General features: G+C 40.9%; 1 protein-coding gene across 1 annotated transcript in view; it reads left to right on the top strand.

Annotated features, from left to right (window-relative positions):
- Nucleotides 1-330: 330 nt before the first annotated feature.
- Nucleotides 331-23,292, top strand: part of lamb1b (laminin, beta 1b) — a 32,140-nt gene continuing 9,178 nt past the window's right edge. The window contains exons 1-23 of the mRNA XM_087830328.1: nucleotides 331-435; nucleotides 787-962; nucleotides 5,197-5,329; nucleotides 7,021-7,094; nucleotides 8,037-8,225; nucleotides 8,315-8,378; nucleotides 10,619-10,821; nucleotides 12,397-12,517; nucleotides 13,065-13,253; nucleotides 13,700-13,876; nucleotides 14,516-14,628; nucleotides 14,714-14,793; nucleotides 15,444-15,579; nucleotides 15,652-15,810; nucleotides 16,724-16,857; nucleotides 16,931-17,051; nucleotides 17,287-17,473; nucleotides 17,568-17,711; nucleotides 17,795-18,026; nucleotides 19,315-19,478; nucleotides 19,712-19,936; nucleotides 21,728-21,945; nucleotides 22,791-22,887. Coding sequence (XP_087686454.1) covers nucleotides 402-435; nucleotides 787-962; nucleotides 5,197-5,329; nucleotides 7,021-7,094; nucleotides 8,037-8,225; nucleotides 8,315-8,378; nucleotides 10,619-10,821; nucleotides 12,397-12,517; nucleotides 13,065-13,253; nucleotides 13,700-13,876; nucleotides 14,516-14,628; nucleotides 14,714-14,793; nucleotides 15,444-15,579; nucleotides 15,652-15,810; nucleotides 16,724-16,857; nucleotides 16,931-17,051; nucleotides 17,287-17,473; nucleotides 17,568-17,711; nucleotides 17,795-18,026; nucleotides 19,315-19,478; nucleotides 19,712-19,936; nucleotides 21,728-21,945; nucleotides 22,791-22,887 — 3,370 coding nt within the window. The 5' untranslated portion in view covers nucleotides 331-401. The remainder of the gene's footprint in view (nucleotides 436-786; nucleotides 963-5,196; nucleotides 5,330-7,020; nucleotides 7,095-8,036; nucleotides 8,226-8,314; nucleotides 8,379-10,618; nucleotides 10,822-12,396; nucleotides 12,518-13,064; nucleotides 13,254-13,699; nucleotides 13,877-14,515; nucleotides 14,629-14,713; nucleotides 14,794-15,443; nucleotides 15,580-15,651; nucleotides 15,811-16,723; nucleotides 16,858-16,930; nucleotides 17,052-17,286; nucleotides 17,474-17,567; nucleotides 17,712-17,794; nucleotides 18,027-19,314; nucleotides 19,479-19,711; nucleotides 19,937-21,727; nucleotides 21,946-22,790; nucleotides 22,888-23,292) is intronic.

Below are 23,292 nucleotides of genomic sequence, written 5' to 3'. Positions count from 1 at the left end.
TACAAGGAAATTTAGAAATAAGCTTTACTAGTTTCCAAAACGAAAACCAAAACAAATTTACAAAAATTCAAACAATAGTTCTGGCACTTAAAGAGGACAATTAAACAGAATTAAATCGAGCTTTTATAATGAAGTAATAAACTATGAGCAGAGAACTGCGAATATTAACGTGTAGAAAAATTCTTTAGGCCTTCCAGCAGAGGGTGCGCTTGTTTTCCAGATCTCTCGGTGGCGCGCAGCTGACAGCGGGGTGGAGTTGTTGTTTGGTGGGATGCGGACTTTCTACAAGACAACACCCTCGCCTCTGACTTCACACTTCACACACACACACACATCAGCACACACTCTCTGCGGTAGGACCGTGAACATCACGATAAGCTGTCAGTGCACGGGTCCGGGCCATGTTGCTCATAATCCACCTTTTAACCACTTTGGGTGAGTTGAAGTTTTAATTTGAACAACTTTATTTGGCTAAAATTGATCTGCTGGGACATGTTCGCTCCCATCACATGTAATGAGAGGCATCTGTAAACGATTATCCACCGTTTTCCTGTTCCAAAACAAATGCTGGAGGAGAGTTTAAGAGCTAAATAAAACTTTCAGTAGAGCACTTTCCCACAGCTGCGCATTTAATTCTCATCTGAAGAGTGAATTCATGTGATTCTAATTGAAATAAACTGATCGCAAGCCTGCTCTGTTTCTGGCTTTTATCATTAAAACCAAAAGAAGAACGAGGGCAGTGCTTTGTGCTGACATCTCACTGACACCAGTCTCTCCTCCCTGCAGCCCTGTGGGCTCCTGTCAGGGCACAGCAGGTTCCGCAGTTCCCAGATATTTGCACCGAGGGCAGCTGCTACCCAGCCACAGGTGACCTGCTGATCGGCAGGGCGCACAAACTCACCGCCTCCTCCACCTGCGGACTGAATGAGGCCGAGCGCTTTTGCATCGTGGGACACCTGGAGGTAAGAAAGGATCTTTTTTAGAGCACAGGTAGCAGAGAAGGCTCAATGGAAGGCTTCCTGTTTTGTGTTTAACATCTGCTTTACAAAGTGCCAAAAGAAGATAGCCTTTTATATAGACTTTTTAAGCCTCACTTGACCACTCTGTTTTTATAATTAAATGAGCCTTTGTTTTTTCTAATGGCTCATTTTCTTTTTCCTATATTCATGACTAATATTCCTTTGCTTTTTTGTTTTGTTCTGTTTTTCTCCATTATCTACAGTTACAAAAATAAGAAAAGAAAAGAAAAAACAACCCACAGAACAAAATATTGGGGCAATGATAAATATTTTCTGAGATCAGTAAGGAAATAGGGTTATCTCTAATCTTTACATAAAGTCAATTTATTCCGATTTTGGTCAAAGATACTTGCCTTAAACTTTAGATGATAACTCCAGTGTGTTTTAATGTCATTAATTATGATATTAAATACTTTTATTCAGAAGAATGTAGGGTTAGCGTCAGGGCTTCTGCAGCAGTAAATCTAGCTACGTTATGTTTTTTGGCCATGTTTTACTCCAGAACGTCACAGTGAGTAAGAGCGAGTCCTGTGACAGCTACAGTCTCAATTTCCGCTGCATTGTTTGGATGGCAGGGTTGTTGATGGCAACAACATGAGCGCATGGATCCATCCTGCCTTATATCACCAGCTCAGGCGGGTGGTGTTTGTGCTGAAAAGCTGTGGGGGATATTTTCTTGGCACACTTTTGCTCCTTTAGTGGACAGGTGGATTACTGCATTTTTAACTACTGCACATCTGTTTATTGGATCATAATTACAGTCATATGCATGCAAAAATATACATAGTAAGGTTTAAAAACGTACTATGCTTCATCTCACCACTTGTGAATACTTATCCTCGATTGTTCTCTCATCCAGTGGTTAGACTCGAGTAGTTTTTCTTTCTCTTTGATTTGAAACCACGGTTTGTAAAAACAAAGCGTAAACTCAAAGCTGTGATTGCCTGCAGAGCAGATTTTTCCCATTGGGATGATTCTGAATATAATCAGAAAGAAAATATATTGACTGTAATTATATGTGACAGTTCATATATGTCATACGTCATTTAAGTGCAACATTTAAAGGATGTCAGTAGAAAAAGCAAACATCACTGATATATAAGAGTGCCATTCACAACATGAGCAGTTTCCTTACAGCACAACACTCATGAACTCAGGCCCACAGTTCAACCATGTGAAGCAATTCTAAGTCTCAGTGGACTTCGTGAACCGTCTCTGTAAACAGAGTTGTGGAAAGAGACGTTTAGCCAACTGAATTATTCCATCTTGGTGTTTCCTGCCACTACGGTATTTCTGTAACAGATGGCTCAAAGGCCTGTTGGATTATTGGATTTCTGTAGCTGACATCAATTTTCAGAGCTTTATTTCTGAAATTTTGAATATTTCTAGCTTCATATTTTTCTAGATGCTGCTAGGGAAGCTTTGCATTATTAATAGTCTATTTATTATTTGTATTTTACTTATACCTTGGCCTCAGTGTAGCTCCTCTGACTGAAATAGCTGGAAAGCTTGCCTCCACCAGTGTGTGAATGTGAGAGTGAATGAATAGTGGAATTGTAAAGCGCTTTGAGGGTCTCGAAAAGCGCTATATAAATGCAATCCATTATCATTAAAGCTGTTTTAGCTTCTCACAAACATAAGGTTTTAACAGCTAGTGGGTCGGTCTTCTAGGCTCACAGTTAGATCTGTGTGCCTAGAAGACCATATTTTCACAGGCACACAGAATGGCATCATACAGAGCCAAAAGCAGAAAAAACTGCCAGAAACAGAGCGTCTGAAGATTGAGGTTTTGTCTTGGTCACACACAGATCTCACTATTTGAAACTTTGGCCATGTTTAATTCACCAATGTAACAAATATCTATATCTATATCTATATATATCTATATATAGATATATATAGATATATATATAACCGGAAAAGTATTAAAGGTTCACTTTAACTTTGTAGAATTGTATTTGAAAAACTGACCATACTAACACGGGGAGTTTTACATTTTAAATGATTTCACCCTAAATAAAGTTGTTAAACACTTTACTTAAATATTTTTCTTTCCTTATTGCCTCCCTGGCCGGCGATCATTTCTGCGTCATTGTCCAACATGAAACACAACTTTCAACAATCACAGCATGCCACTTCTGAACACATTTGTGTGTCAGCTTAACTCACTTTAACAAGCTAATGCAGTTCTCCTGCTCCCCTCAAAAGCACTTTCATATCTTCACGACTTTGATAAATTTGATTAGATGATTACGTTTTTGAGAAGTCCCTCGTAGCTGCAGACAAAGTCCCTGCAAATGGTAGAAAGTGGGTCAGGTGTAAATTGAAGATTTCTATGACTTATCGCTTTTGAATTCTTTCAACATACATTGGTGATATCAGTCCTTTTGAGACAGCGCAGCTACTGAATGAATGAAACCTTAGTAAATGTAGTGATGAAGAGGCCCTTCAGTGAATATAACCCATGTTACTCTAGCTACAATTTACAGATGAATCATTGCAGGCTATCATTAAGTGACTGTTTTGGAAAAGGGGCAGTTATGAGGTTATATTCACTGAATATGTGTGTGTGATGTTCAAAACCTGACTGTGCAATTGTGGGATACAGCGTCTTTATAAACTACTCTTCCAAAACAACATGGCCAAATTAAAATTAAACAAAAATCTTCTAGCTGCTTTTGTCAGAAGCAGTTTTTGACCATCAAAACTGGTTAGAAGTTTATTTTAAGCCTTGGTTTTAGGATTAAATTTAGAATTAAGCTTAGCTTAGGGTCTGCTTAGTTTTGATGGTTAACTTGAGGGGTAACTTGGGATTGTATAAATGTACTCCCAAACAAGCATGTTTGCCCCTCACCCTAAGCACAGAGTGGTGCAAGCAACAGTTACTGTAGGTAATATTTCAGCATCAAATAAGAGAACGGGTGATCCAAATGACCTCAAACTTAGCATCACATCAAATTGTTACCCAAGCAACACACATGCCAAGTTTGAAGCAGATCACGTGTACAGTTGTAGAGATAAGAGAAGAGCAAATAGACGTGGAGATTTCTCCAACTGTTCTCAAACATGTGATGGTGTTCAGCACACAGCAACTTTATTTTACTCTGTTTCTCTGATTATGATTATGATTGTGTGTGTGTGTGCGTGTGTGTGAGGATGCGCATGTACATAATGTCGAGTGGGAGTTCAGACATTCCCCTCCACAATAAAAGCGCTGTGCGCCTCACAAAGCCTTCCCTGTGTGGATGCGGGCCGGGGGCGACGAAGGGGATACTCTGTCTTTATCAAACAGCCTTTAGCGAGTCCTGTGTGTGAATGGTGTTTTTTATGAAAGCACAGGCTCGCTGTGAGGCCATCTGAGATTTCTGAGGATGAGCACAATCCTAAAATATGAGCTGCAGATGAAGTGGAGGGAAAGAAGTCTGACTCAAGCAGCTGACTTTCTTTTCCTTTTTTCCTACTAAGTGGAGCCTCTTATTCAGAATCTACTCCCATTTCAGCGCAGACATAGTTGGCTCAGAGCTTGGTGAAATTGAGAAACTCATTTTGTTTATTCACACGCGGAAATATTGTGACATTTAAGTGTGTGTGTGTGTGTTTAGCTTGCGTACATGCCAAACCATCTGGCGTGCAGATCCCAGAGGCAGTGGAGGGGATTATTAAACAGACACGGCACAGAGAAGTGCAGCAGCAGTATCATATACACTGTACATCATTACTGACTTCATCTCTTCCAGCTCATCAGTTAAACCACTGCATGGCTAAAAGTATGTGGACACTTCAATCTCCATTACCTCCATAGATCATTGTTGAATAGTTCATTCTAAAACTGTGGATGCTTTTTGTAAAGTCTGCTCCCCTCTGTGGGAATATACAACACTCCCATTTAGGTACACTGTAAAACTAGCACTCACATTAAAACACTCACATTATAGCAGCTGGATTGCATTAAAAAACATATTTACTGTCGCATAAAATATAAAAACAAAAAAAACAGTATTTAAAATTTGCCTAAACGTTGCACGACATTTGAACCACATTCTATGCAAGAAACAGTCCCTAAGAAAACTGTCCGATGTCCTTTAATGTTAACGAATCAGCTGCTATTTCTGTTTGGTGTCTGCGTGGCACATCAAGAGTATGGCGAACTGACGCTTTCGCACTTCCTGTCCATCAGGAGGCAAAATGTTTTGTGTGCGACTCCAGGGAGATGTACGACGAGGAGAGCAACGACATCAGCCACACCATCGAGAACGTGGTCACCACCTTCGCCCCAAACCGCCTCAAGACCTGGTGGCAGTCGGAGAACGGTGAGAGACACAAACACACTAGAGAAACAAGATGAGGGGTGTTTCCTGTTTACTTTGGAGGGAGAATAGCGTGTGAGCTCTCACAGAGGCCGATCTCATGAGTACTGAGGTCAGTAATGAGTAGACAGGAGATCACAGAGCCTCTCATAGCAGCAGTCCTTATGGGCGGGGCTTACAGGTGTGCTGAGAAGAACAGGTGTGCAGGTAAGAAACAGATGTGTGTCAACACTTGACTTTAAAGTGGAAAAAATGGGAAGTGTGACATGAGACAGGAGAGCTTTAAGAGCTTCACGGAGAGACAGTTTATAACTGAGAGGCTTTCTAACCTGTAATCACCTGTTTCATTGTTATCCACTGGTACAGGGAGGAGCTTCACAGTGAAGCTTAAAACGACCAAATCCTTCCCAAATGTGAGGATTGTGGTTGTAATTTTTACGATTCCACTCATGACAAACCCAGATTCATTAATATGAGACTTTTCTATGAAACCTTATTAATATCACCCAGTTGTGCAAATGTTGTGCATCATTTAAACAAATTTTACTTATTTGGTATGTTTGGTTAATTTTATTGGTAATTGGGCAAATTGGTCAATTATTGCAGTTTGAAATAAAGTTTGATGGATTTGAACAACTCAAGTTTTTGGGGTTACATGGGAAATGTATTCAGTGCACACAAAACGTCTTCCTGCACCTAAAGCTTTATTTAAAGTTTGTGTGGATAAAATAAGTTCCCATAGGAGGAAGAAAGTAAGCACAGGTCAAATTTTGATGAATTTAATTCTGATATAATCTAAAATATACACATCGCATACAATAACACGAGAACAAACATATCGTATAATAAGTCATTAAAGTTTTCTATTTTATGTTCTTAAATTTTCTTAAATTTGACATTTTTGTTTGACTTTCGTTTGGTTTTATGAATTCATTTTGCTCTCATGGCAGCTCTAGTTTTACCATGAAAGTTTTCTGTGACTTTTCTCAAGAGATGCTTGTGTGAAAACTGGCGAGCCAAGTTCAACATCACTTGTTTGACTCATTCCTCAGTCAGCAACTTACATCACTTCTGGAAGTCATGAATCCTAACCTGTGTCTCAACCACAGAAACAAACGTCTTCTCCAACATACACAAACATCAGTGCACCTGATACGCTGCAGTCAGGTTGTTTAAATATACCAACTTGTGTGTAGTTTGGTTTATTCCAAACAAGCTGGAGAACAGTTATATGCAATTCTCTGTGAAATTAAGTCCATGAATCCGCATCATAAAACCTTTAGCTGGATCCTTCATGGTGATCCCAGTGCAGCTGGTTCCCATGCAGTTGTTCCTGCAGAGTGGTGGGAATCTGTCAGAGGTGTGAGTCGCGGCAGATCGGCGGCCAGCAGTGCAGATGGTTCTCAAACAGCAGGAAGCTGCAGGAGCCACTTGGGATTTCCTAATTCCCCCACAGGAATCTTCTAAGTCCTCCGAGCTGCTGTTTTTAAATTCAAACTGTGCTTTGAATGTTTTTACATATAAAGTTTTGCATGCAAGTAAATTTATGATGTTACTGTTGGCTGAGTAACTGCAGCGTAAGAAAGCGAGCTGACTGTGTTAGCGTAAAAGAGTCGAACGCATGTTAATGCATGTGAAGGAATCAGTCTGTGAAAAACTTGAAATGTGTATTTCCTGTTTCCTGTCTGCTGCAGGTGTGGAGAACGTGATCATCCAGCTTGACCTGGAGGCGGAGTTTCATTTCACACACCTTATCATGACCTTCAAGGTGCCTGGTTTCCCTCACACACACACACACACACACACACACACACACACACACACACACACACACACACACACACACACACACACATCATACAACTGCTGCCATACCCAGGGCAGGCAGAAAAACACAGTGTTGAACAGCTGTGGTGGGGAAACACTGAAAATCAGTCTGGTCTCCTGAGAACGGTGGGAAGAGGAGGAGGAGGAGGAAGAGGAGGGAGAGGGCAAGTAAAAGAATGCAGCTCGCCTCTCGTGGCTGCTCGGCTTTGATGGTGGCCAGCTGGAGCTGCCTCTCATCAACTCAGCAGCTCTACGTCAGAGTCCAAACACTCTCAGAGACACAATGCACATCCGGCCCATCCAAGACAGGGAAGATCAGCTAATTTAGTTTATTTTAGCTTATTATGTATAAATTATAATTTATTTAAACAGAGAACTATTACAGAAAATGTGCATGTAGGCTATATTTTATTAAAATATTGGTTAAATGCCACTATGGTGTCAAAATCTTACGAAAAAATATTCCACATAATATGAAATAAGGTGGGTATCTGTTTTTCACCGTCACATGCATCATATAAAAAAAGTTTTAGAGTGACATTTTTATATTAAACATAAGGCACACAAACATGTCACTATAAATACCAGATTAAGTAAAGATGCTTAAAAAATATGGAGATTAACACATCCTATCTGTCCTCTGAAGAATCACTCTTACGTGTTAAATTGTTTTTATTTCAACCTTTTTATGTAATAAAAACCAAACGCTAGAAAAAATGTTCCCTTATTATGGCTTAATGTAGACGTCAGTAGATTTCGGCCCAGTCTTCAGGCAGAATATTATTTTATTTATTTTTCATATGTGAGTGCTGCAGTGGCCATAAAAGAAACAGTCGTATCAGTTACAGTAATAAGATGCCTGTTGGTCTTTATCTGCCTGCAGACGTTTCGGCCGGCTGCCATGATGATCGAGCGCTCCATGGACAATGGAAAATCGTGGCAGGTTTATCGTTACTTTGCCTACGACTGCAATTCGGCCTTCCCTGGCATTTCCACCGGGCCCATGGTCAGAGTGGACGACATCATCTGCGACTCCCGCTACTCTGACATCGAACCATCCTCTGAGGGAGAGGCTAGTTTGTGTTTGCATTTTTTCCCTCCCTCTGAAAACAAACTTTTCCATATTTTTAGTTCTTACCTATCCCCCCTCGTGTCTCTTAGGTGATTTTTCGGGTGCTGGACCCCGCGTTTGACATTGACGACCCCTACAGCACAAGGATACAGAGTGAGCTGCTTCTGGATTTAGAAACTCAAACATTTAATCTTGTGACCCTTTAAGATAAAGCTTTCTCTTTTAAAATCTGAAATGGATTTATATGAGTAAATAGATGATTCATGCCAAGTTTGAGGGGAAAAAATCAAATCAATGCAGGTAATTTTACCATTCAGAAGGTTAAAAAAAACCTGGCAGAAACCAGGCTGTAAATATGCTTACACTGACATCATGACTATTGAGAGGTGAAGTGATCATCTCTTCATCACAGCACCTGTTAGCAGGTGGGATAAATTAGGGGCAAGTGAACATTTTGCCCTCAAAGTCAATGTTTTAGAAGCAGGAAATGTGGGAAAGTGTAAGGATTTGAGCGAGTTTGACAAGTGATGGCTAGATGATTGTGTCACAGCATCTCTGACTAATAAAACTGGTTAATCCGAAATTACTTAATTGAATGCAGCCACTCTTTTATATCAAATTAGTACCAGATTACAGGAAACTTATATAAAACCAATATGAAACTGATGAAAGATTTAACCTGAGTGAGACTCTGAACGTACCACAGAAGGATACCAGAATGATTTCTTTTAGTCAGCAGTTGTTGAGCTACCTGTAGCAGATCTGCAGGCGTCAGAGATCAGACAGGACCAGCACTGGAAAGAATTTCTCATGTGGAAGCAACTTGGACTTTGTAACCTCACACAGTGCCTCTGTTCCTTGATCGCACACACATGCAGTTGGCTCATGTTAAGTACATGGTAACCGCTGTGGGTGTGTAAGGAACTGCGGCGGTATCCTCACGCTCAGAAACTCTGAAATCAGTGAGAAGAAATAAAACCAAAATACTGACTCCTTCATGGACTCTGGCACAGTTTCAGCAGGTCCTCTATTAGTACTTTAAGCTGATGGAATCAGCATTTTTTTTTAATTAAAAATAAATAAAAAAAAAAATATTACTGTTAATTTTGAGTAAAAGAAAAGTAGAAATGTGGAGATTAAAACAGTTTCGAGTCAAACAACTGCTGCGGTCTGGGACCATTTAGTTTGCATTTTCACTTTCTTCATGGCTGTGAAACTTGAGCATTTTATCTGTAAATCTTTCCGCCTCCTGTCTTATGGAGGGAAGGGAAAAAGTGGAAATATTTCTGTCCAACTTTCAGAATTGAGCATAACTTCAATTAAATAACTAAAGCACATTCAATTTGTCCCCTGAAACCTTGTGTTTAATGTCACAGTGATATAAACTGTACTGTGTTGTCAAGGAGACTTGTGTGTGTATTAAGGGCTCAAAATGCCCTTGTGCACTTAACACAGCAGGACATCACTGAGCCTTTATGGACAGGAATGAGACTCACAGTTTGAGATTTTAAGGGTTGTGATGAAGAATCTCTTCTGAGTATGTTGCAGGCAAGACAGTCAGCATTAACCTAACACAGTGGGGGAAACTGGAGCTCTTGGAGTAAATTCATGCAGGAGAAGAGTCAAACTCCAAGAGAAGGGTCAGTCCTAGTTCAGACTCTCTTGGTGGGAGGCTGGAGCGCTATACTTGGGGCCAATGTGTCATAGTTTGCAGGAATTTGGACTCACAAGCAAGACTCTACAGGGAGACGGGTTAAACAGAAAGCGCACCTTTAATGGTGGAAAAAAACAACCATTCAAAAATCCAAGAAAGAAATCCAGAATTTTAGAACACATATTGAAAAACAACAGGGAAGTAAACTGAGGAATGTCAAAATAAAACAGGAAATCACCTACTGATACTGATACTACAACCTGAAAACACAAAGACTTTAAATAATAAACAAAAATTCCCACAAAGTTTAAAACTGTGGCGCTCAAGGGCCAGTTCTGTTTGTGCATCCCATTAGTAACCTTACGTTGGGTGCACCAACTGGCTAGCTTTAGCCAGTCTGCAGTTTCTGCTGCCTCTGCAAGCCTTTTGCAACCCACTTAAAATATAGTTGCTCTTTTTCTTATTGTTTCTGTGTTCATTTTTATCCCACATAATACTGTTCAATGCAGATGCAATAATGCTAATAATAATAAGAAGAATAATAATAAGAATAATAATAATAGTAATATTCTCAATGTGATGAAAGTGATCCTGACTGAAACATAGATGCTTTGGATTTAATGAAACACTTTCACAGATGTCTGCGGGCGAGATACTAAAGTGAATTTCCCAGTGTGTGTGTGTGTGTGTGTGTGTGTGTGTGTAACCATTTTAATAATACATTCCTGTGTGTACACAGACATGCTGAAGATCACGAACCTCAGGGTGAAGTTCATGAAGCTCCACACTCTGGGTGACAACCTGCTCGACTCCAGCGACGAGGTGAAGGATAAGTACTACTACGCCCTCTATGACATGGTCGTCCGGGGAAATTGCTTCTGCTATGGGCACGCCTCCGAGTGTGCCCCAATTGATGGAGCGCCGACAAGTGCAGAGGGCATGGTACGTCACACAGGCATATAAAGAAAAGGCGAGAAACACCATTTTTGCCATTTTTAAATCTAATTTAAACTTATTCTGCTGAGGCAGACCATGACACAAAGTAATAACCTAAAATAATTGGGTCTGGTTTGTAATTTAATGATGAAACAAGCATGCAATAAGTCTAATAAATTGGATCTCATGGTGTTTATCAGTGAGTTACGGAAGAGGATTAGGGCCACGGGAAAATAAAAAAGTGGGCATGTCTTTTTTTCTTGCTTTCCAGAATTCTGAGAAAAAAGTCAGAATTCTGAGATTAAAGTCAGAAACGGTGGAATCAGAATTCTGACTTTTTTGGCAGAATTCTGTGGGAAAAGTCAGAATTCTTTTTTTGTCAGAATTCTGACTTTTTTGTCAGAATTCTAACTTTAATATTAGAATTCTGACTTTTTCTCAGAATTCTGACTTTAATCTCAGAATTCTGACAAAAATAAGAATTCTATTTTCTCAGAATTCTGACTTTATTCTGAGAATTCTGAGATTAAAGTCAGAATTCCTGACAAAAAGAATTCTGAGAAAAAAGTCAGACTTCTAAGATTAAATTCAGAATTCTGAGAAAAAGTCGGAATTCTGAGATTACATTCAGAATTCTGAGATTAAAGTCAGAATTCTGAGAAAAAAGACAGAATTCTTAAAAAACAATTCTGAGAAAAAAAGTCAGAATTCTAAGATTGAAGTCAGAATTCTGACAAAAAAGTCAGAATTCTGACAAAAAAAGAATTCCGACTTTTTTCTCAGAATTCCAACTTTTTCTCAGAATTCTTGTTTGTCAGAATTCTTCAGCAGAATTCAGAGAAAAAAGTCAGAATTTGAGGAAAAAATGAATTAATTTTTTTCGTCAGAATTCCAACTTTTTTCTCAGAATTCCGACTTTAATCTCAGAATTCTGAATGTAATTTCAGAATTCTGACTTTTTCTTAGAATTATTTTTTGTCAGAATTCCGACTTTTTCTCATAATTCTGAGATTAAAGTCAGAATTTTGAGATTAAAGTCAGAATTCTGACTTTAACCTCAGATTTCTTTTTCCTCAGAATTCTGAAAATGAATTTTTTTTCTGTGGCCCTAATCCTCTTCTATAGTGAGTGGAGCTATGGAAGAAGCAGAAAGTTGTCATGTTTGACCGTAGATTAAAAAAACTGACTTACCACTGGGGATGAGATAATGCGAGGAAGGTGTGTGAATTCAATTCAGTTCTTTTAAGCACAACAACAGGCACTTTATATTGTGTGCTAAAGACCATACAATAAGGCTTGGAAAACAGAGTAAACCCGAGCAATTAGATGAGCCCCTACAAGCAAGTGCTTTGACAACAGTGGGAAAGAAAAACTCCCTTTTAGGAGGAAGAAACCTCCAGTAGAACCAGGCTATAATAATTTTGTCAAGCCTGAAATGTTAAAAAAGCACTTCAGTGCTGAAGAAACCTGATTCAGCTTCATATATTTTAATAAAGTGATATCAACAAATATATTTGGCTATCAGACATTTGTGGTGGTTAAAGTGGTTGCATGTGTGTGTGTGTGCGTGTGTGTGTGTAGGTCCATGGCCGGTGCATGTGCAATCACAACACTGAGGGACTGAACTGCGAGCGCTGCCAAGACTTTTATCATGATTTGCCTTGGAGGCCTGCTGAGGGACGAAACACCCACGCCTGCAAGAGTAAGAACACAAACATGGAAAAGTCTGTCTACAACTCTCAGCTCTTTAAACTCAGAGGAAGATCTCCACAAACATGATAACAGTACTGACAGCAAACAGGGAGACTGACAGTCAAAGAACGCTTAATTGATATGTGTAATGTTTTAACCACAAAGGAAGCAGTGAAACTTTCAGGGGTAAAAAATGGTTTGCGTATTTTAATTGAATGTAAACTTTTTAATTAAATTAATAATAAAAGCCTTTTGAAAGTGCAAAAGTTGGTGACCATTAAAATTTGTGTCAACAGAAGCCTCAAAGTAACCATATTTTATTCACTGGTCTGACATATCATAGACCAGTAAATAAAATATACTAACATTTTTTAACATTTCATACTGTGAACTGTGTGCACATTAAAAGCAAATAAGTGATGATGATGATGATGATGATGATGATAATTACACGCTGGTAGTAAAGTTATGAAAACACTGAAAATGTGAACAGGAAATGTGCTCTTCTGTTTTCAAAGGAAACTCAAAGTCTACATTTCACTTTCCTTCTTTCTCAGAGTGTGAGTGTAACCAGCACTCCACGTCGTGCCACTTTGACCTGGCTGTGTACGTGGCGTCCGGCAACGTGAGCGGAGGCGTGTGTGACGACTGTCAGCACAACACGCTGGGCCGACAGTGCGAGCAGTGCGCGGCGTTCTTCTACCAGCACCCCAGCAGAAACCTGAGGGACCCAAACGTCTGTGAACGTAGGTCACTGCTACGCAACTGTAGTTCAGTCTATTAATTAGACTGCGTGCTAAATGCATGCAGGTGTCCTTAGTAGAGCTGAAGCCTTTGTGGTGGAGAAGCAGAAAGTAGCTCTTGCAGCAGGATTTTACCTGCTAAGGTCATGATCATATTTTTCAAGTGAATAAACTCTATTATGATCATGAGAGAAAACATGAAAACATCTGTTATAATATCAGAGTAAAGAATTTGTAAGTTTGGAATAAGCTGCAAAAAATCTACTAAATTGTCCTTAGTGATATCAGAAGTGATGCTACAAACTACATCCTGCTACATATGATATATTTTTGATATCTTTGGCATATTGAGCCTTATACTGTGTATTAAGGCGCTGAATGTTTTCCTGGTGCACTAACTGGTGTCCATTCCTTTTTTAATCTCTTTAATGTCTTTTTCTTCTCTCTAGCCTGTAACTGTGAGCCTGCCGGTTCTCTGGAGGGCGGCCTGTGTGACCCGAGGACAGATGTGATTGCCGGGCTGATCTCAGGTCAGTGTCGGTGCAAAGCCAATGTGGAAGGAGAGCGCTGCGACCACTGCAGACAAGGACACTACGGGCTGGGACAAGGGCCACATGGCTGCCTGCGTAAGTCAGATTATACTGAACTCACGATGTATTCTTCTATTTGTTAATATTAAAATACGCTTTCTTATGAAATCTTATTAAAGCAAAGGTTAACACAAGGAGATGGAAACAAAATGCTACAAAATAAAGTAAGTTAATTCGTAATTAAACGCTGAAAAACCGAGCAAACCTGGTTAAGGTTAAGGTTGTTGGTATGTTGGTGAAAACTCTAAATATGTCGATGGTCCCAGATCCAGATGAATGGGAGGTTAGATCAGGAAGGGCATCCTGTGCAAAATCAGCCAAATCACACATGTGAATCCATCCTCTGTGGCGACCACTCAGCAAATAATAATGCAGCACAAAGTTCTTACTTCCTGTATAATCTATAGAGAAGTCCCTCTACATTTTAAAATTCAAATAGATCATAGTATATTAAATATACCCTAATTTCGGCATGTTAATAAGTACATTTGTGGAATTTTAGGGTAAAAAAATCGAAGTGATTTGGTTCGACAATAATAATAAAATATCATAATAATACCACAGAACTTCAAATGAAAATAGACACAAACATACTCAGTATAGATAAACATACAGTAACTACAGTCAGACAGGCTGATGCAGTTTATCTTGTTGCTTCGTTTTGTGTTTTGGCAGCTTGTACCTGTAATCCGCTGGGAATGCTGCCAGGAGGAAACCCGTGTGATTCAGACACAGGACGCTGCTTCTGCAAACGCCTCGTCGAAGGACACAACTGTGATCAGTGTCGGGTACGGATCCACGCTCACTCTGGATACCTTCCTCTCTGCCTTATTGCGCTTATTACTCATAAACATCTGCTTTCTGCTTTTACAGCCACAGCATTGGGGTCTGTCCAATGACATGGATGGCTGCAGACCATGTGACTGTGACCAGGGCGGGGCTGTCAACAATGAGTAGGTGTAATTAATGATTTTAAAAACATCTGCATTTAGCTTTAGTAATATGACAGGTGGGTCATTTCATTCCAGCTGACCAAATGTTTCCTTCATCGCAAAAATGTTTTGAGCATAAAATGACCCTTAATTTTTGGAAAAATGTCCAATAAAGCAGTTTTCATATAAGTCTGCAAACAGGCTTTTTCACTGCTGCAAATTAAAGCGTTTTAACATTTGTGTCTTTAGGGATTGGCTTGTTTTTTAAGACAGCCTCAAGTGGCCAGGTTAGGAACTGCAGTTTATGGTTGCATATTTTCACCTCCAGAAGTTTCTGTTTGCATGTGACTCAGGCCACTTCTTAACCAAAGTAAAGGTCTATGCTAGACAGATGCATGTTTCTATATTAGTTTTTTTTATTTTTTATTAAAATACATTTTACAATTGTACATGGAGGCAAGAAGAGACCATTGACCATTAAATAGAACAGCTCCTGCAGAAAGATGTGCAGCTGTTTTGCCTCTAAAGAAGAAAGATGTCTAACAGGAAGCAATAAAATTAATGGAAGATCTCACCATTTTCATTAAATTATAAACAAGGGAAAAAATAGTTTATGCATGTTGATGTGTAAAACTTTGTCTTTCTTTTTCCGACCTGCCATCTCTCCACAGCTGCGATCCTCACACAGGACAGTGTGTGTGCAGGGAGCACATGTTCGGGCGCCGCTGCGATCAGGTCGAGTCCGGCTACTACTTCATGGCTCTGGATCACTACACATACGAGGCAGAGGACGCCAAGCACGGCCCTGTGAGTGTGTTCACATCGGCTTGTGGTGCTTTTTTTCCCCTCCAGATTTGTGAACGTTTGTTTCCCCATCAGGGCGTGACGCTGGTACCTCGGCCCTATCCTGAAGGTCGGAGTCCTACGTGGACTGGTATGGGCTTCGTTAATGTGCCAGAAGGAACCTATCTAGAGTTCAGCATCGACAATATCCCCGAGTCCATGGACTATGACATCCTTATACGCTATGAGCCACAGGTAACACAAATGATTTGCATATTTCAGAGTCAGTTATTGCTCCATGGCATTTTGAAAGAACCTTTGTCACTAACTTTTTATGGTTTCTTTCTTTACTGAACATTTTCCTAAAGTTTGGTCGAATATTTTTGCGTAATCTTTTGAGCAGGCAGACAAACAGGCAGAAAACTCGTGCAAACGTCAATGAGATCTCCTGTCCTTTCAGTCATTAATTAAATGAAAATATTCTCTACATAAACCCTGAGTTATATAGTTCATCAATAAGTGGTGATAAATATGAAGTATGCCACAGCTGTTTGCCAACTGGAATACCATTGTTTAGAGAAATATCTAATCAGCCAATCACATGGCAGCAACTCAGTGCATTCAGGCTTGTGCTCGAGATGACCTGCTGAAGCTCAAATTTAAGTTACTTTCAACATGACATGATTGTTGGTGCCAGACGAGCTTCTTAGAGTATTTCACAAACTGCCGATCTACTGAGATCAGCAGTACACCGCACAGCCATCTCTAGAGTTTACAGAGAACGGTCCGAGTAAGAGGAAACATCCAGTGAGCGGCAGTTCTCAGAGGAGCATTGCCAGACTGTTTCAAGTCGAAGGCAACAGTAACTTAAAAAAAAAATCGTTACAACCAAAGTATGCAGAAGAGCATGTCTGAATACTCCAGCAGCAGAAGACCACACTGGGTACCTCTCCTGTTAGCTAAGAACAAGAAACTAGGGCAATAATTCATTCACCAAAGTTGGACAGAAGATTGGGATAAACTTTGCCTGAATGCCAACTATCTCTTTTTCATGAAACATGTGACACGGGGTTGCCTATGGACAGTTTATTTGAATAAATACACTCAAACAGAAACAAAGATGGAGAAACGATGAAGGAATACCACATGTATGTTTGTTTGTCGACAGCTACCGGAGCAATGGGAGGAGGTGAACATCCAAGTGCAGCGCCCCGTCTTCAACTCTCCAAACTACTCCAGTCACTGCAGTAACTCCTTCCAGAGCAGAGACCAGCAGTCGATCTCTTTTCCACCTGGATCCAGGTAAAACATTCATTTACTGTACACTGAACATGCTCACACAGACACATAAACTAACTCTGTGTGTGTGTTTCAGACATGTGTTGCTGGTGAGGCCGGTGTGTTTTGAGAAAGGGCTGAACTACACGATCCAACTCAATCTGCCTCTCTACTCGTCAGTCAGCACCGTCCAGAACCCATACACACTCATCGATTCGGTATGTGGCTTTGCACACAAACACACCTGTTCAGACAGGTCCTGCATGTACTCCAGGACCTGTCCTGCTCAGATCGTACGACTCTCTTGAAATGTAAAAACTTAAGACAACGGACACTCATTTTCTAAAGCAGTTGCTTTAGGAACATTTCATGTCCTTCCAAGCCAGTCAAAACTCCAACTGTTGGTCCATAGTGGCCCTCAGTAGCTCCTTACGCTCTTCTCTGTTTTTAAAGTTGGTGCTGATGCCCCGTGTCAGAGAGCTAGAAATGTTCCACGGAGACGTGGGAGAGCAAGCATGGGATACGTTCCAGCGCTATCGATGTCTGGAGAACAGCCAGAGCATCATAAAGAGCCCCATGACCGACATCTGTAAACAGTACATCTTCAGTGCCTCTGCCTTGCTGCACAAAGGAGCTATGGGTGTGTAGTTCATCTTCATCTTCAGTCTGAAGATGTTAAAAATTGTTCCTGCTTCCACTCTCATCACCTTTCCCCCCCCAATCTCATCCCTCAGCTTGCCAGTGTGACCCTCAGGGTTCACTCAGCTCCCTGTGTGACCCTAGTGGCGGTCAGTGCCAGTGCCGACACAACATCGCAGGCAGGAACTGCGACCGTTGCGCCCCGGCTACCTTCCTGTTCGGCCCCGCCGGCTGCAGACGTGAGTGCAGCTGAAGTTCAATGCCAACGTGTTCATCTTCAGTTTAAATGATTTCTTTAATCCTAATCCCTTCACCCCCACAGCTTGTAACTGTGACCCTCTGGGCTCTGTCAGCCCCTTGTGCCACGAGGCCACCGGCCACTGCGAGTGTGTCCCAGGGGCCACGGGTCGCCAGTGTTCACACTGCCTGCCAGGCTTCTGGGGCTTCCCTCATTGCCGACCGTGCCAGTGTAACGGCCACAGCGAGTACTGCCACCCTCAGACTGGAGAGTGTCAGGGCTGCAGAGACTTCACCACCGGACACCACTGCGAGAGGTGAGGATGTGAATGTAGATGCAGTGGTGGTAGCTTAAATCTGCTAATACTAGTGAGGTAGAGACAGATATTATAGAGATTCAACATAAAAGAATTAGTATAATAGCTTTTCAAGGGCCTCAAAGCTCATTTCCTTGGTCAAGGAAAAAAGGAGATTTAACCACTAAACCCCAATGTGTGGAAAAGAGTGTAGATGTCTAAAAAAAAAGGCGGCAACATATAGGGACAGCAGAAGATAGCATTTCTTAGCCCACAGTATTTGTCAAATTTGAATTAAAGATGAGAACAATAAGCACAAGCATCAGTTACAAAAAGAACAGGACAAAAAACCTGACTTCCTCAGTTAATTCAGTTTTATGTCATTTATCCCTGTAAACCCTGAACCATTAAAGAATTACTAGAAAATTCAATTTGACAGTGTTTATGGGTTATAAACACTGTTATTAGTGAGTGTTTATCGAACCTTCTTACAGAGACTTTTTTATAGAAATTAAATTTATATATTCTTTTTCTATATAGTGCAGTTTCATTGCTTAGAAAAGTTATTTGAGCATATTATTCAGGTTTTTATTAGGGAAAAAACACTCCAATCATGCAGAAATCTTAAAAAACTCTTAAAATCTTATGTATCAAATATGACACACTTGGCATTACAGGGTTGAAAATAAAAGAATAAACGTTTCATTTGTTTTTTTTTCTTGCGTAACACTGCTAGCGATGAAGACACTTCAAATAAAACTTTCATTTCCTTTTTTGCCATTCATAATTTAAAATTTCAGGTTGTTATCTCAAGAATTTGGCCTATTAACTCAAACTTCTGAGAAAATAACCTGAAAATAAAGAAATCCTGAAATTTCTAGTTAATAAATCAAAATTTTCAGTCATGGATGGCAACATTTTTGTTTTATGTTATTTATTTAGTTTTTTGCAGTGGAAAGAGGCTTATAAAGATTATTATTATTATTATTATTATTATTATTATTATTATAGTTATATATTAATTATATAGCAGAAGTTGTCTGAGGAAAACTGCACAGTTCTGGAGTTGTGGATCTGCAAGCCGCTTTGCAACCCATCCAAACCCAGCTCCTTCTCTCCTGTGTTGAACTGAGTCTACCCGATGTAATTTTAAGGCAAAATTATATGAATGCAGCTATATGGGACGTTGCAGTTTGGGCAGACATTTCTTCAGTACTCAGGTGTCTCTCAGAAACCGCTGATTTTTACTAACCTTTTCCTTCCAGATCTAAACTGAAGGATCCATTAACACCTTTTCTTCTGCTACCAGGTGTTTGAGCGGTTACCATGGTGACCCAGAGCTGGGTTCAGGCGGATACTGTCGCCCTTGTATGTGTCCTGATGGGCCAAGCAGCAGACGCCAGTTTGCGGACAGCTGTTACCTTCTGCCTAATACCAATCAGCTGGTGTGTGTGTGCAGCCCTGGATACAAAGGCATGTAAACACAACATTTCACAGATTTGTTTTTATGTAAGCGGGGCTCAGGTGCAGTTTTTGTCAACATGTCTTCACGTCACACGCTCATCACAAGTACAAACACACTTCAGTAGTCTGTAATTAGCGTGCCAGACCTCAATCTTTAGATTCAAGAGGAAAAGAAAAGCAACAAACTTGAGGTCTCATGTACGATACCATACCAGCTGACTTGTCTCCTGCATCCCTTCCAGGTGTCAGGTGTGACGAGTGTGCCCCGGGTTACTTTGGGAATCCTCTGGTGCCCGGTGGGCGCTGCATGCCCTGCCAGTGCAATAACAACATCGACATGCACGACCTGGACTCCTGCGATGCTCGCACCGGCGCCTGTCTCAAATGTCTGCACCACACCCAGGGCGACGGGTGCCAGCGCTGCAAACTGGGTTACTATGGCAATGCTGCCACACAGAGCTGCAGGAGTGAGTACAGCTGAACATGATTTATCATATTTATTGTTATCCAAAAATATATTTGTTAGTGGATCCTGTGTGTAATGTCGGTTTCACTTTCCTGCTAAATAATTGTAGCCACAGCCAGAAGGAGGCCAGTACACATCCTCCCAGTCTTGGTGCATGTGATTACAGTGACCTCTGACTTTTGTAGTAGTTTGTATCAGTAAATTGGCAAGATGTCGTCCTAATTTGGGTACCATATGGCCATTAGCTTTTACTTTATCTAAGTCAGTCTGACCATTTGGGACAAAAAAATGTTGTCCCCCACTTCATGTAAGCTCAGCGCAAGCTATAGACCAGGGGTGTCGAACTCCAGGCCTCAAAGACTGGTGCCCTGCAGGTTTTAGATATCACCCTGGGTCAGCACACCTGAATCAAATGATTAGTTCATGACCAGGCTTCTGGAGAACTTCGAGACATGTTGAGGAGGTAATTTAGCCATTTAAATCAGCTGTGTTGGATCAAGGACACATCTAAAACCGGCAGGACACCGGCCCTTGAGGCTTGGAGTTTGACACCTGTGCTATAGACTGTATTTAAAAGATAGACACAGTCAAAGTAGTGTCTGTCATTGGATTGTGGACAACCTTTTTTCTGAGTTTAGCATTTGGATTGTTGCCATCTTGTTTTTGTGTATCCAAAAGTGATCTTCATGAATACATTTGGACCTAATGGTAGAGTGGTTAACATATTTACTTGGTAACGAGAAGGTTGCTGATTTGATTCTAGCCAGAACCTCAAATCCCCTTTGTGGTTGGGTCAGGTAGCAACCCCCTGTGACAAGGGAGCAGTCAAAAGCAGCTAAACTGGACCCAGACTGTTGGAATAGTTAAATCCGCAGAAGTTCAATTTACCAGTGAATTTATGTCAAAATGTAAAGGTGGACGTTTTAAAATTGGAGTCTGTTGTGGTTTCTTGTGTGACATATTGCGAGCATTGCTTGAGAATTCGTCATATCCAAAATAGCGAATTGGATATTGGATATGATACAACCACCTGTTGCAAGGTAACCATGTGTATTTCGTGAGTAGTTGCTGGAGGTTGCTAACTGTTGCTAGGTTAAGTCAGTCACAAAGAAGGTGCTGCACCAAATCCTCCTCATGATTGCTTTGGTCACTTGTAATTTTAAAGTTGGCAACTTGACTGCAAACACTTGCTGATTTCTTGCCGTAAAAGCAGCTAGTAAAGCTGAAGCGTGATGCAAACCAGAAATGGAGAACATTTGGCTATAAAATAAAGGTTGTACCTCACAGTCAACTTGTTTGAAAAAGCTGGCACAACTTTTACTTTGAAGGCAAACAGTCTGTACTGTCAGCTGTTTGTACACAAGTCTGTGTATTCTATGCAAACTATGGGAAACTGTGCCAATCTGCTCGCAACCCAAACAATGAGATTTTTGCCAACCAGTTGGGGGACATCCTTTTTTCCAGGGTGACTAGTGGTCATCAAGGGGTTTGCTGACCGCTCTTTAGGCTGCGTGATTGGAACTTTAGAAGTCAAATTCTAAGGGAGTTGTTGGTGTCATTTTTAGTTGTGGCTGCTGCTGGATTTGTGGATATTCATCATTGCATTAAGGCAATTAATGTAAAGTCTGCATTTAAATTAGTGGTGTATAGTGTGGAAGTGGTTATGATCACACAGTCTGAATAGAATCTGTCTATGTTAACAAACATAGACAGATCTCAAATATCCATCTAGCCAGTAAATTTCCCATAATTCTGCGGTGCATCTTTCTTGTTACATGTCTTCACTCCGCAGAGTGCACGTGTTATTCAGTAGGGACGATTCCTTATGCCTGTTCGTCCCCCGATGACTGTCAGTGTGACCCGCGCAGTGGCCAGTGTCCCTGCCAGCCCAACGTGGTCGGTCAGCACTGCGACCGCTGCGCTCCAGATACGTGGAACCTCGCCAGCAGGACGGGCTGCCAGCGCTGCGACTGCGATCCTGTCCACTCGTTCAAATCCTCCTGCAATGAGGTGAGGCAGACTGTGTTTATAACCATATTTTGTCCTTTAACACTATCATGCAGTAATTTTTGGGTAAGCCTTTTAACTTTTAGAGACATTTTAGGTGATGAAATCTAAAACTTGTGCTCAGTTGCTTGGTGTGAGCCACCTGGAGCACAAATACCACCAATTATCCATACCAAGCAGGCTAATGCCAGATGAATGGTTTCCCTGCTCAGATTTTTCCTGTATCTGCCAGGCTGGATGTATGTATAAAGATATAGGAATGGGTATTTATAGTAACAGTTGGGAAAAGAACCGGAGCAAACAGTGTGGACGGAAACATGTGGATATGTATCCAAGGACAGTATTGACATTTCAGGAGAACAAGAAATCTAAACTCCAGTTAATTAAGTAATGAAACCCCCGCACCATCGTCTCAGCAGCTGCTCCAGTTAACTCTCTCTGAACACGATCTGAAATAAACCACAAAATCCTGTCAATCTATGAGCTGCTGTTTCCAAACTTTCTCTTACATAGTGTTGGGGATTGGTTTTCCCAAACCCCCACACTGTAGGGTGTGACCATCCCAACAACTTCAAGTAGTTTTTGATATATGGACTCCAGCTGTTTAGGACCTGCTTCTCTCCTCTCACATGTAAAGAACTGATGACACGAAACATTCAGCTTTTCTGTGTTTACTGGCTTCACTCCATCGGAGGAAGGAAGTCTCGGAATGACACAGGAATTTTCTTTTCTGGGGGGAACAAATCCTGCCAAACTACAAAGCTTTATTGTGTCTGCATCGGAGAGAAGAGCTTTGAAGTTTATTGAACGCTCTGACCTGATCGCTGTGTTTTTTGCGCTGCCTGCAGGTTACAGGACAATGCATGTGCAAGCCCGGTTTTGGTGGCCGGACGTGCCGGGAGTGCAAAGAGCTCTTCTGGGGGAATCCAGAGGTGAAATGTTATGGTAAGATATCACCACTACCCAAATGCAGGACCAGAGAGTCAAACATTTGAAGGTCAGCCAGTCTGCCAGGGAGTATACAAGAAAGAACTTGGTGAACTACTTTAAACATGACAGAAAAATGCAAACAAGAAACCATCAGGAACTCTGGGAAATGCCTGGAAAGTTTCATGTCAGTGAGAACAAGACTATCTGGCAGCTGGCTGTGGGAAACAGGGGGGTGGATGCATATAGCAAGAATACCAACAGGGTAACAGGTGAGACAAACTGAGCACAGGAGAAATTAATTACTACTAAAATAATCCCAGTTACTTAGTGAGTCTGACCCACCAACATATTTCTTTACTCAGAATTTTATACAAACATAAAGAGCCCATTGTAAAATGTAAAAGGATATTTCAGTAAATT

Source organism: Neolamprologus brichardi, chromosome 17 (genome assembly GCF_056152115.1).
Source record: "Neolamprologus brichardi isolate AB-2024 chromosome 17, ASM5615211v1, whole genome shotgun sequence".
NCBI classification, from domain to species: domain Eukaryota; kingdom Metazoa; phylum Chordata; class Actinopteri; order Cichliformes; family Cichlidae; genus Neolamprologus; species Neolamprologus brichardi.
This window is presented reverse-complemented; position numbering and strand designations above follow the sequence as displayed.